Here is a 19,126-nt window from a genome sequence, read left to right as displayed (position 1 = left end):
TATAAAAGGCATCGCAGAGAACGTCCTTCTCTCTCTATCCTATTGGATGTCTGCATGTCCGCGTGTGCCAGCTCCAGTCACGGTGGGTGGCCCGTCTCCCTTCCTCCTCACGGTCCCCACTCAGCCGGGCCTCCACCCTGAGAGCGGCAGCCCCGTGGCTCCATCAGGGTTTGTGCTGACCTGGAGCCCAGGAGCTGGCCCTCTGTGGACACGTAATCGTAGGAAAATAAAGACGCAGGCCCATCATGCTAAAGATTCGATCGTCCCAGCACCTCTTACAGTAGAATGTGTCGTTTGGTTGGGTAACAGTCTGTGCAGGAGGGCGGTGTGGTTGATCTCCACACAAGTCACTGAATGGATATCTTTTTTTTTCCCTTTATCCTCACCTGAGGACATGCTTATTGGTTTTGGGGGCACGGGGAGAGAAAGAGAGAGAGAGAAACATTGATCAACTAATTGCCTTTCATAAACGCCCTGTCGGGGCAGCCTAGACAGGCATGTGCCCCAACTGGGAATCGAACAGGTGACTTCTGACTTTACGGGATGACGTCCCCACCAACTGAGCCACACAGTTGAGGAAACAGTCCCCACACCCGAGTCCTCCTTGGGTCCCCAGGCCTGGCACACCGAGGGGGTGCGTCGCTGGCTACCCTGGGCTTTCCACACCCCGTCTTCCTGGTACAGCCCATATTCGCCAGGTCGGGCAGGCGTGGGCCACACACAACGTCCCACTGGTGGGGGCGGGAACTGCAGGCTCGTGCCCTACCGTGATGGACTAAGTTGTAAGCGTGCGACTCCCTGTGGCACACGCTGTGGGCGTCCATTTCAGCGTGACGTTGGCACATCACTCAGGAAACAGAGACCCCTCGCCAGTCCGTCTGCTGCTGCTTCAGCACATTCTGTCTGCCTCTTGCACGTTGGCTCATGCATGTCCCCAAACTTCTTGAGGCCTCTGTGGCTGGTGAAATAGACCCTGTGCTGTGCACAAATACACAGTTCTGGCTCCGTGTCTCCACATAGGAAGTCACACCTGTGCTGTCCGCAGAGGGAAATGCAGAGACAGGTATCAACGATGCCGATGGCTGTAAAAGTGCATCGCGGCCGGAAACTGCTTTAGGCATAAATGGGCCTAAAGGACTTTGCTCTATAACTGCAGAAGAACTTGGTCTCTGAAAAAGTGAATTTCGACACTAGCTGCTTGCTGGAATAAGGAGCAGATTTTCTTCTTTAACAAGTGAGGACCAGAGACTTCCGGAACCTAGGTAGAAAGGAGGGGGCTTTCTGAATAACAAATGCTGTGAAGGTTTCGATCTAGTGGTGGCTTATTTTCCGTGCTGAGCAGGATTAGCAGCGAGATAAGCTTTCCTGTGAAGGGTTTGGTGAGTACTGGGGTTTCTCTCTCTTTATCCGGCCGTCCCTGCCTGTTTTTCCCTCTCAGTTTTATTTCTGTGTGTGTGTGTGTGTGTGTGTGTGTGTGCGCTTTCCTCTTCCATGCTCCTGTCTGTCTTAACCGGGGTTTTCCTTTCACCTTTGTAGACTCGATGTCTTTCTCATCTTTGTTGTCTTTATTGAGTACAGTCTTCTATTCTGTGTTCTAGTTTTGGAAAGGGAGTGACTGGCCCATTTCACATGTCTCTAAAGACAAAGAACCAACATCGATGACAAATGCAGGTGGCTTCTTTGGTGCAGCCCTCACGGTGATTTCCTCTGTGAGTCAGCGGGCCCCTCGGAGAGGGCCCTGCCCTTCTCTGACAGGGCCAGGCGCACACAGCTCTCAGCAGTGGGGACTGGGGTCGGCATCTTTCAAAACACTCCTCTAGAACCTTTTGATCTGTAGCCTCCTCCAAAGGCTGGTGCAAAGTACATCAATTCACTAGGACTGAATGGTTACTTTTAATGAGCAATCAGGGGAAGCTTCAGTCAAAGGGCCAAACCTGCTGTTTGATTCTGGAAAGCAAAGGGTCAGACCTCCAGGAAGCAGAAAACCAGCAGGCGACAGTTTCTTGCTGTCCCATCATATGCAACATGGAACAAGTTTGCTTTTGCTAACAGTGTCTTATCTTACTTGCAGGGGTTCCTCTTCTTTGTGGCATATATTTTCCCTCTATCTTTATTCTTGGTGGTCAGTACCCTCTTGTTTGACCCCACTATCATCACTGTCCTGTCTACTATGAGGCAAGGGCCCAAGACAACCATTTACACTTTAGTGTGAATTTGAGGCAGTGGGTTATGAGCATTGTTTCAAGAAAAGCATAAAAAGAATTCTACAGTTAGCTCTTTACCCCTCACTAATTTCTTTTTATTTATTGAGTTTTAGAGAGAGAGAGGAAGAGAGAGAGGGAAAAACATCAACTTGTTTTTCCACTTATTTATGCATTCACTGATTGGTTCTTTTATGTGCTCAGACTGGTGATTGAACCTGCAACTTGGCATGTTGGGATGATGCTCTACCAACTGAGCTATGTGGCCAGAACTGTCCCTCACTAACGTATTTCCTTGTGGCATGAATGCAGGTAACAATGCATAGTAATAGGAATCACAGATTGCTTTCCTGTCACATTACAGCTGTTGCAGATGTCTCAGAATACCGCTTCTACAGATCACCACCTCATAGTCATGTTGTTTATTAGGCCTTACTCCAAATCTTTTCTATAACATTAATAAAGGAGCACAAATCTCCCTATATTTTTCGAAACATTCTGGTAACTACTTCGATATAATTTTTACGGGCTTAGGCATTATTTCACGCATGCAGAAGCATTCTGAGGTCTGGCCTTGACTTCGCCACACTGCCAGAGGGACCACGCACAGAGGGTTCGGCTCCTTTTGTCGGGGTCTTTGGAGAAATTGTGTGGGTTTTCTTTCTTTTTTCTTTTTAATGAACCCTAGCCACACCTGCACTGACTGCTAGTTGGACCTGCTTTCTCTGTGACCTGGCCAGGGCCCCCTCTGCCTCAGTTTTGCTTCCTTCCTGTCTCCTTCCGCATCTCTTTGACCTTGGGCAGTGTACAGAGGGTATTTTCCCAGCCTAACAGCACCTTGTTTTCTGTCCTCCACACCCCACTGGGCTCCCGGGCATTTTCCTGTCTGAGTTCACGTCACCTCATCTCTTAACATGTTTGGGGCTGGGAGGGCATCCTCACCTTGCCATGGACCCTCCATCATCCCAGGTTTAACATCTGAGGATTCCAGCCCCGATTTGGGAACGCCAGGCCACCTTCAGTCATTTTTGGAGGGGGCGTTTGATATCCTGCGCCAGCACAAACAGAGAGGGACCACGTGTATCTCACCAGGTGGATTTCAGCCTTGGCCAGAGCAAACGATGACTCTCAGCCTTCATATTTGTATTTCTCTCTCCATGAGATGTGGCTTCTCACGTTTTGTCTTATTTTTGCATCCAGCGGGCATTCAAATGATAAACTCAGCCAGCACAGCCTTTCTTTGAAACTGGCTCTGGGATGTTTTTACATGAGACCCAAATGTATTTACCTACTGATTGTTTTTCTCCCCAGGGAATTAATTCCATTTTTATAACCTACTAAGAAAATTTCCCATCTACATAGCATTAAAGGTCTGGTCCTGGCTGGGTGGCTCGGTTGGTTGGAGCATCAACCCGGGTTTGACTCCCAGTCAGGGCACATACCTCGGTTGTGGGTTCGATCCCTTGTTGGGGCACATGTGGGAGGCAACTAATCGGTGTTCTCTCTTTCTCTCTCTCTCTCAAAATCAATAAAACATATCCTTGGGTGAGGATTAAAAAATAAATAAAGGTCTGTTTTCTCTTTTTTAAGATTTTATTTACTTGTAGAGAGGGAGAAGATACACATCAGTGTGTGGTTGCCTCTCATGCGCCCCCTCCCTACCAGAGGCTTGGCCTGCAACCCAGGCCCGTGCCCTGACTGGGAGTCGAAACGGCACGACCGGCACTCAGTCCCCTGAGCCACACCAGCCAGGGCTAAAGGTCTGTTTGAAAGCTAAAGGGGAAAGAGCAGGAAGCCCAGAGGCAGTTTCTTGCCACCGAGCCCTTATTCCTTCAAAGGTGGCAGAAGTCAGGCTGGAATTGGCCTGTGCTGCTTCATGAGCAACTAGGAGAAACTGGGAGGTCATTTGAATCGGTTCCCTCATCTGCGCGTTCTTCTCTCCTTTTTGCCCCTTGTCTCCCCGCCGATAACTTAGAGGGTGAGGCGTCTCACTCCGAAGATGACCAGCCGAGCGCTGTCCTCGGCCAAGGGCTGAGGGGTGTTCAGGGGCCCTCAGGCCCAGCTGCCCCTCTCTGCTGTCAGGTCTGTGGGCCTCTCTGGGTAACCATGGAAACCAGAAAGCAGGGATGTGAGCTGGGCCACGGGGAACCTCCAAAGTGGATTATTTAGTGCCCTTTATTATATATAGTACAGCTCACAAGGAGTGATTTTGAGGACATAAAAATTATAGTTGCCTTAAGGAGCCACACCATCATTGCTCAGAGAATGCCACTAAGACTTGGGGCCAGGCACGCTCCCCTCCTGGGAGCCCCCCACCCCGCACTGTCTCCTCCCCCGCTCCTTCCCCCCAGGCGCGTGGGTGACCTTTGCCTTTTCCTCTGCGAAGCCCAAGAGCCCTTCTTGTGCTTCCGTCTCCTGTTTCCTGAGCCTGCGCAGCCCAGCGAGCTCACTTCTGCGGCCTTTGCCTCTGTAACTTTCTAAATCAATTTTCTCTTATCATTTGAATAAACAAGATATGGGGCTAGTCTCTGAAACTGTATTGGTAGTGCTTCTGCCAGGGTGACCCCAACACCCCATCCCCTGCTGAGGCAACGCCAGGGGCTGGCTGCCCCGGGGTCCTGCTTCGGGAACAAGGTAGCTTGTTCTGAGGCAACCACCAAAGCGAGGAAGCTGCTCCGACCCAAGATTTGTCAGAACCAGGAAGAACTTCCACGGCCCATTCATTGTTCAGGGCCTTCTTCGAACAGACTCGCCCTGTCTCTCCTCTCTGGGTAAACAGGGAGCAGGGACGGTTCCAGGCAGCAGATAGAACGTGAGCGAAGGTTCCTTCAGGGAGAAAGAGCAGAGTCCCGAGGAGGACGGCAAGGAGGGGTCGGGCTGGAGCACAGAGGGAGCAGGGAGCGCAGGTCCGAGTGGAAAGGCTCACGAGGACCGACGAGGGGGAGGAAGCTCGGACTTTGTTCTCAGGGCGATGGGGAAGCTTGGAGGGGGTGCCAGCAGCGCCCGTTCGGCCCGGCTTGCAGCGGGAAATGCCAGGCCGCAGGCGACCGCAGCCCAGAGGCCTCATTCTCTGAGGACCGCTGGCGTCAGGAGGGGGCCACTGGACGTAAAACTGAGGCCCAAGTTGCGCGGCAGTTTCTTTTTTCTAAATTTTTATTTGTTTTAAGATTTTATTTATTTTTTAGAGAGAGGGGAAGGGAAGGAGAAAGAGAGGGAGAGAAACACCAATGTGCAAGAGAAACATTGATTGGTTCCCTATCACGTCCCCCCAGATGGGGAACTGACCCCACAGCCCAGGCATGTGTCCTGACTGGGAATCGAACGTGCAACTTTTGGGCTCACAAGATGGCACTCAATCCACGGAGCCACACCAGTCAGGGCAGCAGTTTCTAATATTGTTTGGTTAACCCTGGCTGGTGTGGCTCCGTGGACTGAGCACCAGCCTGCGAACCAGAGTTGACCCCCAGTCAGGGCACGTGCCTGGGTTGTGGGCCAGGTCTCCAGTAGAGGGACTGTGAGAGGCAACCACGCATTGATGTTTCTCTCCCTTTCTTTCTCCCTCCTCTCCCTTCTAAAGGGGAATAAATAAATTCCCCCTTTTTTTTGGCCCACCAGTCTAAAGATAAATAAATAAAATCTTAAAAAAAATTATTTGGTTAGTACATGTTGAAAAATGATACAAAAAAGTATGAAAAATTTTTTTCCTTAGAAGTCATTCTACTTACGTAATAATTGCAGCTTTGTTCTAAATCATAGAAGAAGCAGGGAATTGCTGGTTGCCTTCTTAAGGGGTGTGCTTTTCCTGAAAAAGTCACAAGACAGGACCATGTGACACCTTCCAAGTCTTGCTTGATGTTCGAAGCAGAATCACAAGAATATTCAAAGACTTCATTCCTTTCCCCAAGGTCCTCTTTCCATCCTTTGATGCTCAAACCGTTGCCTTTGGAAGTGCCAACCCTGCCAGACGTTGGCGAATTCTCCTTCCTTCCTGCCTCTCCCCTTCTCTCTGCAGCCCGGAAGCATCTCCACGTTCACCCTTGTCCTGCAGGAACACTTTGTGTTCAGACCTCCAAGCTTTGATTGTACTATAGAGAGGGAATTTTTGAATTTAGAGATTACTTTTTTTTAGCAGAGCCTGACTCAGGATTGTTATTTCTTGGTTAAAACTTCCCCTGACAGAACAGAGCTTTGACTTCACAGAAATGGTTGGAGTGTGTCTCTGTTTTCTGGGACCCTTGAGCCTCCTTATGCAGTGGATGGGGTTCTAGGAGATCACTGTTTGAGTGGACTAAAAAAATATATCTGTTTATTGTTTTAATGAATATTAAACCCATTGCATATAGGACCTAAATGAAGAGTAGGAAGGACAAAGCTCGGGGGGTTTCCCAACTTCCCATGAGGTCAGTGACCCAGGAGACCCCGCCTTAGGCCTCGGATTGGCCACACCTCTAACCAATGACCAGCCTGCATTGGAATCCAGACTGTGGAGGAGGGACTGTCCTTCAAAACTATTTCCCAGCTTTTTCGTCCACTTTAATTACCACTCAACTTGGATCCAAAGACTCTTGGCTTCTTCTTTTCTTTTTTTAAAAATATTTTTATTGATTTAGAAAGAAGGAGAAAGAAACATGGATGTGAGAGAGAAACAGTGTTCGGTTGCCTCCCATGTGTGTCCTGACTGGGGATTGAACCTGCAACCCAGGCATGTGCCTTGGTTGGAAATTGAACCTCCAGCCTTCTGGAACATGGGATGATGCTCCAACCAATGGAGCCACACCGGCCAGGGCGCTCTTGTTTGCTTTTGAAAATTAAAACTCGGCTCCCAGAACAAAGCTCTGTCCCCCTTGAGAGGAACCCAAGGAATATGTCACCGGCCTGAAGGCAGGCCCTCCAAACAAGCTCCTGAAATATTTTAAGCAACAGAATAAATGTTTATTCTCCCAAGAGGACTCTTTGAAGGGGAACATGCTCATTTGGACACGTTCCTTAGAAAAAGCATATTTGTCATGACAATCCATTTGCGCCTCATACAGCCACGGGCAGGAATCCAAGAGCCCGCGTACCACCGCATCTCCTTGGAGCTCTGTGCTTGCCGTGAGAGCCAGGTGGGCCCTGTGACATGTCAGGACTGAGGCAGATGAAGAGAAAATTAAACTCTCTTCCAGCTGGGCAGCTCTATTTGATATCAGCAGCGGAGGGACATTTTGTGTGCGTGCCTTGAATTGCAATGTGTAAGGAGAGTTCTAGGTGGGCTGTTGGAAGCAGCCCAGGCTGAGAGCAAGAACGTCCATATCAGGAGAGAGGCAGGCTGTGCCCAGTGAGGAGGGCCCTGTGGCTGCTCTGGTCTCTGTGGTAGGCCACCTGCTTAGAGGGGGTTGCAGAGCAGTGGCCCTGTCCCCTCCCCAGAGCCCTGTGCCTCTGATTTTCTTCCCTTGTCATCTCCCTCTGCCCAGAGCCTTGGAGGCAAAGGCCCCGGGTGGAGGTGGGGGGAACCTGTCAGGCTCACACACATCCTGGCTGGCCTCCACTTCCCCGCCCAGCAGCGAGATTCAGATGCAAACATATGGCAGGTGGTATTGGGGTTTTGCACAGGAACAAAACAGGGTCCACTGGCTCATCGGATCAGTTGTTTATTTTCATTCATCAAACATTCATGGATCCTCTCTGATGGGTCAGCCAGCTGCTGAGGATGCCAAGATGAAAGGATCCACATCCTTGCGTGCAGGAAGAGACCAGGGCGGAGCAGGGGAGAGAGGAGGTCGTGCTCAAGTGGCTCAGGAAGGACCTGGGGGCTCGGAGAAGGAAGCGTCCTGGTGGGTCAGGGACGGGGTCGGTGAAGCTCCGCCAAGCATGCGATGCATAAAGAGAACTTGGAGTCCAGTCTGGTAGACGACCGTGAACGCAGGCAGCTTGTGATCAGTGCACAGAGAAGAATAGCTAAGGTCTTTAGGAAACACAATGAAAAAGAGACACCTTGTAGCTGGAGAGTGAGAGGCATGAGGGAAGGCTTCGTGGAGGAGGGGGAGACTCAGCCGGCGGCATCGCAGGGAGGACTCTGCCAGCAGAGGGAACAAGTGAGCGAGAGGAAGAGACCAGGGCGTGTTTCGTGCGAGCACCCCAGTTTGGCTGGGATCAGTGTATGGAAGGGTCATCGTTGGGGAAAGGCTGGAGGAGTGGGGCGGAGGCACGTTGCGGAGGGGCTTCAGGGAGGGTCAGTTCTGCTGTCATTCTTAGGCAGTGGAGGAGGCGGAAGGTGTCCGGCCAAGTCAGGCCGTGATCACAGGTGTGGGCGGGAAGAAGACTGGAGGAGAAGAGGACAGCCTGTTATTTCATTTCCCCTTTGGAAGTTGCCTTTTAATGACACCCTGCCCTCTGTTGAGTCTTTAGTGAGAAGCAGCAACACCCGTGACTGCCTGGTCTCACCTGGGACCTGCTGCTATGGGGGAAAGGGGCTCTTGTCAGTGAGGCGGGGCCTGGGAGAGAGGAGGTGGGGAGGATCACCTTCTGGATCGTGTGTGAGTGTGAGAGAGAAAATGAATGAATGAATGAATGAATGAATGAATGAATATGAGTTTAGTTGGGGAAAGGAATTAATTTGTGACCAAATTGTGAACCACTTTGTTAGGAGAAGGGCAGAGAGAGCAAAGCGCTCTCCAAGACGACCTGGTGATGGACCCATTCCGAGCAGATGACAGATCCTGCCAGGTGGGTCCCCTGGCCCACCTGGGACCCTGCTCACAGCCTGCATGTTCACAGCCCGGACTCTGTATGCAACTTGTTGGCCACAGTGTTCAAGAAAAGCAGGGAGCTAGACGAGTCCGTGGCGGGTCTCTGAAAGGTGGAAGGGGCTCCCATCTGAAGATCTGTAGGAAGATTCACATTGATTTATATGGGAAAGGTGAAAGGTGAGACACACAGGTAGGATATTGGAGCCATTTGGACAGAATGAGTGGGAGGAGCTTGCTCACCAAACCCGTGACTCCCAGAGGGAGGGCTCTGCAGGGAAACCGGAAGGAGGCAGCTATCAGGCCAGTAAGAGGAAATAACCTGTTCGTGCAGTGAGCCTGCACGTAAGGACGCGGAGGCCTCAGAGTTGGTGTAGAATCAGCATGTAAATGGGTATGAGAAACGATGACATCAATTCCAGGGTGATAGGTCCATCATAGGGTGTGAAGGTAAGAAAGGGGCATCCAGGGCTTGTGCTTAATCTTTTGATGTCAACACCAGGAGGGGTGATGACGCCTTCCAAGGAAGCCTCATGTGGTTGCGTATGTCTGGGTGGTCTCACATTGCACAGAAAGGGGGTTCTGTTTTCTTCTGCGTTTATTTGGATCTCTGAAGTGACCATTTTTTTAACCGTAGAATTTTTTTTATCCTCGTCCAAGGACATGCTTAATTGACTTTAGAGAGAGGTTGAAGGGAGGGAGACAGAGAGGGGAAGCGTCGATGAGAGAGAAATATCGATCGGTTGCCTCCCGTACGCACTCTGACCAGGAATTGAACCCTCAACCTGGGCATGTATCCTGACCAGGAATTGACCCGGTGACCTTTTGGCTTACAGAATGACACTCCAACCAACCGAGACACACCGGCCGGGGCAAATCTTAGCGTTTTTAACCTCTTGACTTTTATTCCTCCTGCCTCACATTATGCTGACGTCATGCTAATCAATATCCCAGATTGTTCAAAGCAGTGCTGCTGTCAGGGTGCACTCTGAGACACAAAAGGGCAATCTTGTAAACAGACAGAGAGAGCCAGCTTTCTGTCACCTAACATCACAGGGAGCCAGGAACACACACACACACGCACACACACACACACACACACACACACATACATGCACACACGCATGCCCGCTTACACCCACACACCCTGGGAGAAACTTCTGTGTTTCTCCCAACCAAATGCTTTATCAGCGTTGCTAATGAGGAACCAAAGAGACTGATGTTGGCTTTTTTTCCTTTCCACTTCTCCCCACTGGTTGAGTGCCTTGGAGATGGGATGCGGTCAGCGTTCAGGGGGCGATAGGGAGGACCCGAGAAATTTTGATCCGAGGGAACGACTTCCAATGAGGCAGCACAGCTGCCGGCTGCCTGTGACCCTCGGGAAGGGAGAGAGAGCCCCACTCTCTGACTTAGGAGGGAGTGGTGTCAGGGTCATAGAAAGCAGAGACCCTGCAGGCCTGGCCTGACCTGGGTGTGACCCTATGACCTGGGGCAGGGGACTGCTGGCTTCTGGCGGCCATCGCCTCCTTGACCTTGAAGGAAGAGCTGCTTTACCGGGTGGTGCCCAGGGACCAGAGCTTCCAGAGGGACTACGCGGGGATCTTTCATTTCCAGGTGCGTCGGGTACCCCCCACCCGCTGAATCAGGAGCTCTGGGGGTGGGGCCCGGTGGCCTATGTTTAACAGTTCCCCCGGGAGTTCTGGAGCAGATGGGCGTTTGAGAGCCACTGCTTGGACGCGTTCATCCGATCACCCACACGTCCACACCCTGCCGTCAACCCCAGGCCTCCTGGCCTTGAGGGAAGTGCTTGGGAGTGGCTGTCAGAGATGGGGGCCTGAGTCACACACTGTCACCACTGCGTGATGCCAGGCCGGTTTTGTCATCCACAAACGCAGACACTGGACGCCATGTTTCCCAACTTCTTTGGTGTCTCCTATGTGCACAGATAAGTAAGACACAAATCCTGCTCTTCAGGAGCTTGAATTCACTAATGGTCCAAGACTCACACACTGGCCCCCCCCCCCCAGGGCTTCCTGGGGTCCCCTGGAGAGACCGACGTCGCCCCGGCTTAGTCCCGCGCGCGGCCGCTGTGTTTGCGCTCCGCAGTTCTGGCAGTACGGCGAGTGGGTGGACGTGGTGGTGGACGACAGGCTGCCCACCAAGGATGGGAGGCTGCTCTTCCTGCACTCGGAAGAAGGCAGCGAGTTCTGGAGCGCGCTGCTGGAGAAGGCCTACGCCAAGTAAGCGGGTGGGCGCGGCTAGGGGCGGGGAGACCCGTCGCCTTCTCAGAGGAGCTCACCTGCCCCCTCTCCCCAAACTCAGAGGAGCTCACCTGCCCCCTCTCCCCAAACTCAGGGTGTCACACCCGAGTCTTTGCCAGCACCTGGACCCCATGCCCTGTGCCCCTCAGTAACTAAGAGAAACAGAAAATTGGGCTGGGAGTTTAAAAGCTCAGCTCTGTCCCACGTGAGTCAGTGAGGGGCGGCAAGCCACCGAGCCAGCTGACCCTTTGTTCACGAGTCACTGTGCTTCTCACTGGTGTTCAGTGGCCAGAGCCTGCTTTTGGGTTCTTTCGATCACTTTCATTTGCGGGCCTGCATTCCTGGCACCCCAGCTCCTTTCCAGCCCCATCCCTACAGTGGGTCCCATGGGGCGCCTCTCAGCCCCGAGGGACGGTCCCTCGCATCCATTCCATTTACCCCGACCCTCAGAGGCCCGGGAGGCTAGGGTAAGCTCTGGAATGGTCGCCCTTTGCCTTCCCGAGGCTGGGGTGGCCTGGTGAGAGGTGGCCTGAGCTTCGTTCTTGGTAAAGTGCTGGGTAGGGCACGTGAAACTGTGGCCTAAGCACCTTCCCGGGCCACGGCGCAATCGGCAAAGGCTCCTCTTTCACCTTTTAGACGGGGCCACGTCCTAGCATCGTCCCTGCCCCGACCCACGAGGCCCCCCGCCTGGGGTAGCTAATGGCTGTGGTGCTTTTTTCTCTTTTTCAACAGGCTCAACGGTTCTTACGAGGCTCTCGCCGGGGGCTCCACAGTGGAGGGGTTTGAAGATTTCACGGGGGGCATCTCTGAGTTCTTTGACCTGAAGACGCCGCCAGCCAGCCTGTATCCGACCATCCGGAAGGCGCTCCGCATGGGGTCGCTGCTGGCCTGCTCCATCGACGTGAGCTGACGGCTTCTCTTTGCTCCCCTCCCCGCGTGTGGTAGGGGAGGGACCAGACGGGGCCCAGGGGCCCAGGGCGGCGCTGGGCCAGGGCGCAGCCTGGGACTTAGTGGGCAAGTCCGGTGACATATTGGCTCCTAGCACGTGGGAGCCAGTTGATGTCTCATTAGTGGGTAGGAAAGGAGGTTGGTCTCACTGTAGGAGCCCCAAGTTCTAGCTGACAGGGCCCATTTGGTGCTGCGGAAGTTGCCCTAAGAACAAAGCCTTGGCCCCTGGATCCTAGCCCTACCTTTGCTGTGCCTTTTTACAAAGCGGTTTTGGAAAACAAATACGATGCCTGACAATACTGGACGGATTCTGCAAAAGCAAGAGGTTCAGGGGTCACACCCTGTCTGTGGGGTCGGCTGTGGGGAGTGCCAACGTGGCGTGGATGCCAGAGCTGGGCCACTACCCGGCCTGTGGTCTGTTGTCACCAGCTCTTTCTCTTTGTCCTGCCCTTCCCTGGTGATCTCAGGCATGTGAATGCCATGACTCTATGAAGATCCTAGCAGGATGTGTGTTTTGGTGGAGGGGCGCCATGCGGTGTGGGGGAGGGGCGGGCCGTGAGACAGGAAGGGCGGTGGGGACGCTCGGTCCCCGAACACAGTGGAGAACCAGAACTTGTCCCGGGCAGTTGTCACGGATAATTAGTCTTCTTCAGGCAGCATGAGGTCACTCTTGGAGGATAAATGACTTCCCAGTTTCCCGTGACATTTGAAAGCCTGGTAATCATATTCTGGGCTTGGCAGCCAGGCAGCTCCCTGCCTGGAACTGCCGGCCTGATTAAAGAGGGTCCGGCTGGAGAGGCTCCATTTATTTACCTGCGGCTCGTGGTCGCACCTGCAACGCCAGGCCCGCACGGAGAGGCCCCTGTGGCGTGTGGTGTGTCCTGGGAAGGCATGTGAGGACCAGCCCCAACAAGGTCGGAGGCGACCACCCGGAGTGAACTGTACTCTCAACCCAGGTCTCCAGCGCAGCTGAAACAGAAGTCATCACCAGCCAGAAGCTGGTCAAGAGTCACGCGTACTCTGTCACGGGAGTCGAGGAGGTAAACGCGGGCAGGTGGAGCGCAAGGGCAATAAGTCACGATAGGAGCACAGGCCCAGAGTCGCCCTGGGGTGGGGGGGGCATCACCCCCTGGAGTCCCCCTGCCTGGCTGAGGTCTTTCTCTGGCAGCACAGAGCCCCTGACACAACGCATGTGTGGTTCGCTGTCGCTTGGCTCGAGGGCCCTTCCGGCTCTTGCCCCGCAGAGATGGGAATGTAACTTCAAATGCAGGTTCTCCTCCGGGAAGAAGGTGCTGGAGAAAAGTTGCAGGAATTGTCAGTTAGATTCTCATGCGCGGTGGAAACCCGCAGGGTCCCTAAAGAGAAAAGGAGCCTGCCCTGATTGTCAGGGTGGGAAGACAGACAGGAAGGAGTGCAGGTATTCATCATGCTCCAGCCCAAGGGGAGGGCGTGGGCTGTGATTGCCATTATTTTCATTTACTAAATAATTTCCACGATTTCTATTTACCATATTTTGCTGTGTATAATGCACAGCCATATTTTTGGCCCAAACTTCCAGGAAAAAAAAACCAAACTTTTGTTTTAATTTTTTAATTCAATTATTTATTTATTATATGTAGACACTTGGTTTTTTTTTGTATTATAAAGGAATTTTGACATTTATTTTTGAACGTATTATGGTACAAGAAATTTGATGTAACAAATACTTACAAAACATAAGAACAAATACAAGGCACAAGAATTTTTATGTACCAGTAACAAGTTAGTATTTGCATAATGTGCATCCTTATTTTTTCCTCAAAAATTTGGGCAAAAAAGTGTACATTAGACACAGCAAAATACAGTACTCTATGCAACAACTGAGAAATTATTTTTGCTTTGGGTTTCTCAGTGGCCAAGGCAAAAAGCGAAATGGGTGGGTGTCTTGGCTCTTGTTATTTATTAAAATGGTACAGCTATCCATTCTACGTGTTTGTGTTTCGTGAATGTGTTCTTTAATCAAGTCAGTTCCCCCATAGGAGGATGTGTAAACATCAGGCTAGGACAGAAGCTAATGAAGGGATGTCAGACATAGAAGACCCCACGGCTCACGGCATTCGAGTGGGGCCCTAGTGACTGCTCAGTGAACGGCAGGGGAAGGCGGGATGTGTGGATTTATGAGTGTGGGCTTTGGGCGTAGGCTGCCTGGGTGCCCGCCCTCTATTTACCTCTCATAGCTAAGTAACCATGGATAACTTAACTTCTCTGAGTCTTGGGTTTTTGAGCTGTGAAATAAAGATAATAACAGACCCAGCTCACAGGATTGTCAGGAGGTTTAATGAGAAAAAGAATGCATTTTTTAATTTATTGGTTTTAGAGAGAGAGGAAGGGAGAGAAAGAGAGAAGAACCACAGATTTGTTGTTTCACTCATATATGTGCATATTGGTTGATTCTTGTCTGTGAGCGGACTGGGGATCAAACCCACATCCTTAGTGTATTGGGACAACGTTCTAACCACCTGAGCTACCTGACCAGGACCCTGGGAATAACACACTTCAAATATTAGCACCATGTGCAGCCCAGAGTATGCTAACAGCCGTGCCATGAGTATTTTGGGGGAAGGCATTTATTATCATTATCATAGGTCTCATATATTAACAACGGAGTCAGTTATACAATGTAAACCCAAGTCAAAGCAGACATAAACTTGTTTTTGTGCGGAATTCACTATTTACTCAACCAAATTGTGGAAAATAGAGCCGTGGGCCAAGGCCTGACAACACACGTGAAAAGCAAATAGAAGCATGGCCATTTGGGGGCGTTTGACAAGCGGAACGTGAATCTGAGGTGCAGACTTGAACCTGTGTGCGGACCTTGCAGGTGGACTTCTGTGGGCGTCCAGAGAAGCTGATCAGACTCAGGAATCCGTGGGGCGCGGTGGAGTGGACAGGAGCCTGGAGCGACAAGTAGGTGCTGTCCTCTGTCCCCCAGCGCAGGCCTCCCTGGGTGGGAGGGCATCATGCAAACATGCAATCGCGACGACACAGGTGGTATCGTGAGCTCGGCAGTACTTCCTGTCCTCACGTCGCACGGCCTGCTCAGAAGAGGGTAGTCCGTGCCTCCAGGCTGGGAAAAGCAGAACAAAGCCCACTTGGCTGGAGTCTTTGACTCTGGGTGTCAGCTTGGCATTTGCAAGTTTGGCAGCTCCGTCGAACAGGGTGCTGTGAGGCAGGGTCCATCTGCTCTCTCCCCGCCACAGTGCGGTGACCAGAGGTGAGATCGATCCGTCACAATTGGATTCTTTCCACTCCACAAACCCTGGTCCCTCTGACAAAGGCCAAACCCCTCAGCGCCGACAGGAAATGACCACTTAGAAAGTGGAACTCTGTCCTGGGAGCCAACTGGCCGCGGCAGGCAGTGATGAATGGAGTGGCGTGCGTGTGCCTGACGGGCTGTTATTGATCTTTCCCAGCAAAGTCATTAATGGCCAAAGAGGCTCTTCCTGGGCAGGCCTCTCCGCTGTGGGGGGGAAGTCAGTGGGAGATGGTGGCAGGACACCGGGGCCCCCCATGGTGCCCCAGGACTGCTGTGTCCCAGAATCAACGTCGCTGAGGGAGTTGGATGCACGGGAGGGTTTCCTCGTAGTACCACTGCTGGCATGGGAGCGGCAGGTTGTCACTGGGAAAGGAAATCGAATTCACCAGTGTCATTGACAAAGAGCCATCAGAAATGGGAATGGTCATAATAATAGTCCCTTCCAATGTGTCCTTAAACCTTGCATGCATCCCACCTGCTGTCCTTAAAACCAGGAGGCTGGTAGGGCTTTTGAAGAACTTTGTTACATTTAATCACACATCATCCATGCTCAAAACGGGAATACTTCCATGAGGAGACGTGAGTCTGTAGGACCCAGCCTCCTGTACCTAAGGTTTTTCATTTGACTTCCTGAGACTGAGCAAAACCCCAGTCCTCAATTCTGCCAAACAAAGGCATTCAGAAAAGCGATTTTTTTCTTTTAAAAGGTGGATCTTGATAGTGCTCTGTTATTTAGACATCGCATGCATGTTTCAGGTAAAGGTCAGGTGGCTGGAGATGGCATTTGAACGAAGTTTGTGGGGATTGCCACAGAAAGGCCACCAGCAGGCGGCCTCGCAGGGTGACATTACTTTAGGGAAATTGCCAGAAAACCTGGCCTGGTCGTCATCCTTGCAGGCTCAGGGAGTGGACCGTGGCCGCGTGCCTAGAGTGGTCAAACCCTCTCACGATACCTTCCCCCAGGCCGGCAGATCAGCCAGAGTGACAGCTTACTCATCGGAGCGGGTGGGCACGCCTTTCCGGGACTGGGCCCTCGGCTCTCCTCTCTGGCTTCCCCACGTCTGCCCCAGGGGCCTGGGATTCCTAATTAGAAATGTGAAGCTTGTCTGGAGAGTGGAATTCGGGCAAGACCACGGCATCATGTTCCTGCCACAGGCCTGGGGTCACCCTGCCGGTGACCACGGAGTCCCTGTCCCTGGTGTGTGTCCCCTCCCCACACTGTCCTGCCCTTTCCCCAGGCTTGCTTATTTATTTGTTTTTTTAAAACTTCATTTCCAGTCTTTTGGGGAACATGGAGCTGAAGCGAACAGTTTGCATCGCAACAAACCCTTCTGCAGCGACCTCTGCGTCGCTTAAACATTTAAAAATTTCATTTCTTTGTCTCCCCCAGCGCCCCAGAGTGGAATCACATAGACCCCAGGCAGAAAGAAGAGCTGGACAGACAGGTGGAGGACGGCGAATTCTGGTGAGCGGGTTGTCTGCGGGAGAGCTGGCCCGCGGCCGTGGCTCCCTCCCGTGCAGATGTGGGGCAGTGACGCCCTGCGTGTTCCGGAAATCCGGCACGGTGCCCGGCCAGGGCGCTCTCGTCCTCCTCCCCTCTGTCCCGCTGCGGTCCTGCCCCCGTGCCCTGTGCCAGGATGCCCACAGCATCGGCAGCACAAGACCTGGGTCCCCGCCATGGGTTAGCGCGCACCTGTCTCCCTCACCCTCCGTATCGTTCCCGTGAAATAAGAGCAATCCATCCACCTCTTTAATCTGAGACTTAGCTCACCATCGAAACAGGGTGACTCCCTTTGTGGGTGGGCTAAGGGGGGCAATGAGGACCCTTTGCCTGGGACATGGCTTAGAGGCCTCTCTCTGCTGGACGTCAGTCAGAATGAAATAGGAGGAAACCTCGCAGGCTTAGGTGGCACCGCCCGGCCCCCTGCAGGCAGGGGCTTTGTTCGGATCCCCTCCTGGGGTTTCTTCCCGTTTCCGGCTCATTCTCCTCACTTGGCTGCGTAGGTGTGACACCGCACAGCAGCCCCTGAGGGTCTGTGCCCGAGGGCTGCAGAAGGGCCGAGTGCTGGCCAGTGGCCTGCTCCCCGCGCCCAGCGGGCCTGCCTGCCCGCGCCCTCCCAGCCCAGCTCTCCTGACAGACAGCCGTCTGCTCCCTCTGTCCCCAGGATGTCTTTTTCGGATTTTCTGAGGCAATTCTCTCGCCTGGAGATCTGCAACCTGTCCCCGGACTCCCTGAGCAGCGAGGAGGTTCACAAGTGGAACCTGGTCCTGTTCAACGGCCGCTGGACACGGGGCTCCACCGCTGGCGGCTGCCAGAACTACCCAGGTGAGGCGACCAGCTGCCTGGGCCCGCCTCCTGTGGCTTGTGCTCCCGAGCGGGGTGTCTTTACACGTTCGTCTTCGGGCAACACCTTTGCACGCGTCCTCTGGCTTCTGGGCGCCGATCGCTAGGTGGCCCCGCTCGCCCCGGGGCTTAGAGGCCAGGACCGCGAGGGTGGGTGCTGCCTCTGCAGCTTTCACGGAGGCCCCATCTCCGGTGACACCCTTCTCCAACTTCTGTGTGTTCCAACTGTCCCTGCTTCACCCACCCGCCCCTGTCCCTCAAGAATGCGCTTCTTCATACTAACCATGTCTTGACACCTTGCGCTAAGGCCTCTCTGTTCATTCCCACCTGACCTGGGAGGCGGGTACCCATCCCAGCGAGCTCTGGGACAGAGTGGCTAGTGGCCTGCTAGAGGAACACTGGGCCTCATCTGCTGTCTCAAGTGACCACACCCATCACAGCAGCCCTTTCTTTGAGCCCGAGGGGCGGGGCCTGATCTTGCCAGTGCCGGCTGGCCACACCCAGGGCCTACGAGTGGCCCTCGCAGCTTCCATGGGAGCCGCTGGAGCTCTGTCCCTGGCCGCGATGGCCTGGTGCAAAGTCCCTGCTTCTGCACTAACCGTCATCTCATTAAAACGGTGGGAAGCTCCCCGTGGGCAGGAGATCTCTAATGCACACCTGTGTAGGCTCCTCCTAGGTCGGATCAGCTGAGCAGCACCTGAGGAGGAAATCCGAAAAAATCGACCCCGCATCTCTAAGGAGAATGAAGGAAGGCAAAACCCGCTTCCTCCACTGTCTGCCTCCCCCCCATCCTCCCGCCCGTGCTCCTTCCCGGTCTGTGGTGACACAGTGGTTGACGTAGACTGTGTTCACGGACCCGGGCCAGCTGCCTTCTGCTCACACAGCGCTCACTGCCGGCCCGTGCGCGGTGCCGTGGAAACGACATCCTCATAAAATCCCACGGGCGGCAGGCCTGGGCTTGGCCAGCTCTCCCCTTCCTTCCCAGTCCAACCCTGGGCTCCTCCTTCTGGGGGCAGAGATGCTGCTGAGCGGGGAGGAAGGAGGCCAGGTCCCTTTCTGCCACCGTCACTCAGCTTACCAGCCGTGGGACCCCGGGGTAGGCCCCTTTCCCGAGCTTCGGTTTCCCTAATCCTCAGAATGGGCGATAATACCCATCTTCAGAAACGCTCTGTAAACAGCGAGTGTGATACCAATGGCAGGTATTATTTTTATGGCCCCTTCTCATCTTCCAGTTCTGTTGGGGAGCGAACAGAAAACATTAGAGATTGCACTCATGTGGCATGTGGGAGAAATTAAAATATGCTCGCCATTAGCAAGCTCTTAGAAAATGCGTGGGAAATTTGCATGGATCA

The 19,126-nt window shown here is 53.1% G+C and overlaps 1 protein-coding gene across 1 annotated transcript in view; it reads left to right on the top strand.

Annotated features, from left to right (window-relative positions):
• The window catches only part of CAPN8 (calpain 8), a 37,425-nt gene that overhangs the window by 4,826 nt on the left and 13,473 nt on the right, over window positions 1-19,126 (top strand). Inside the window, exons 3-9 of the mRNA XM_054576772.1 lie at window positions 10,422-10,540; window positions 11,033-11,166; window positions 11,920-12,088; window positions 13,092-13,175; window positions 14,996-15,081; window positions 16,821-16,895; window positions 17,596-17,756. Of these exons, the coding sequence (XP_054432747.1) occupies window positions 10,422-10,540; window positions 11,033-11,166; window positions 11,920-12,088; window positions 13,092-13,175; window positions 14,996-15,081; window positions 16,821-16,895; window positions 17,596-17,756 (828 nt within the window). The remainder of the gene's footprint in view (window positions 1-10,421; window positions 10,541-11,032; window positions 11,167-11,919; window positions 12,089-13,091; window positions 13,176-14,995; window positions 15,082-16,820; window positions 16,896-17,595; window positions 17,757-19,126) is intronic.

This window comes from Pteronotus mesoamericanus, unplaced genomic scaffold, assembly GCF_021234165.1.
Source record: "Pteronotus mesoamericanus isolate MK-2021 breed Mesoamerican mustached bat unplaced genomic scaffold, CSHL_Meso_final contig_347, whole genome shotgun sequence".
Lineage (NCBI taxonomy): Eukaryota > Metazoa > Chordata > Mammalia > Chiroptera > Mormoopidae > Pteronotus > Pteronotus mesoamericanus.
The sequence above is the reverse complement of the archived record's forward strand: the minus strand, read 5'-3'. Positions and strand labels throughout refer to the sequence as shown.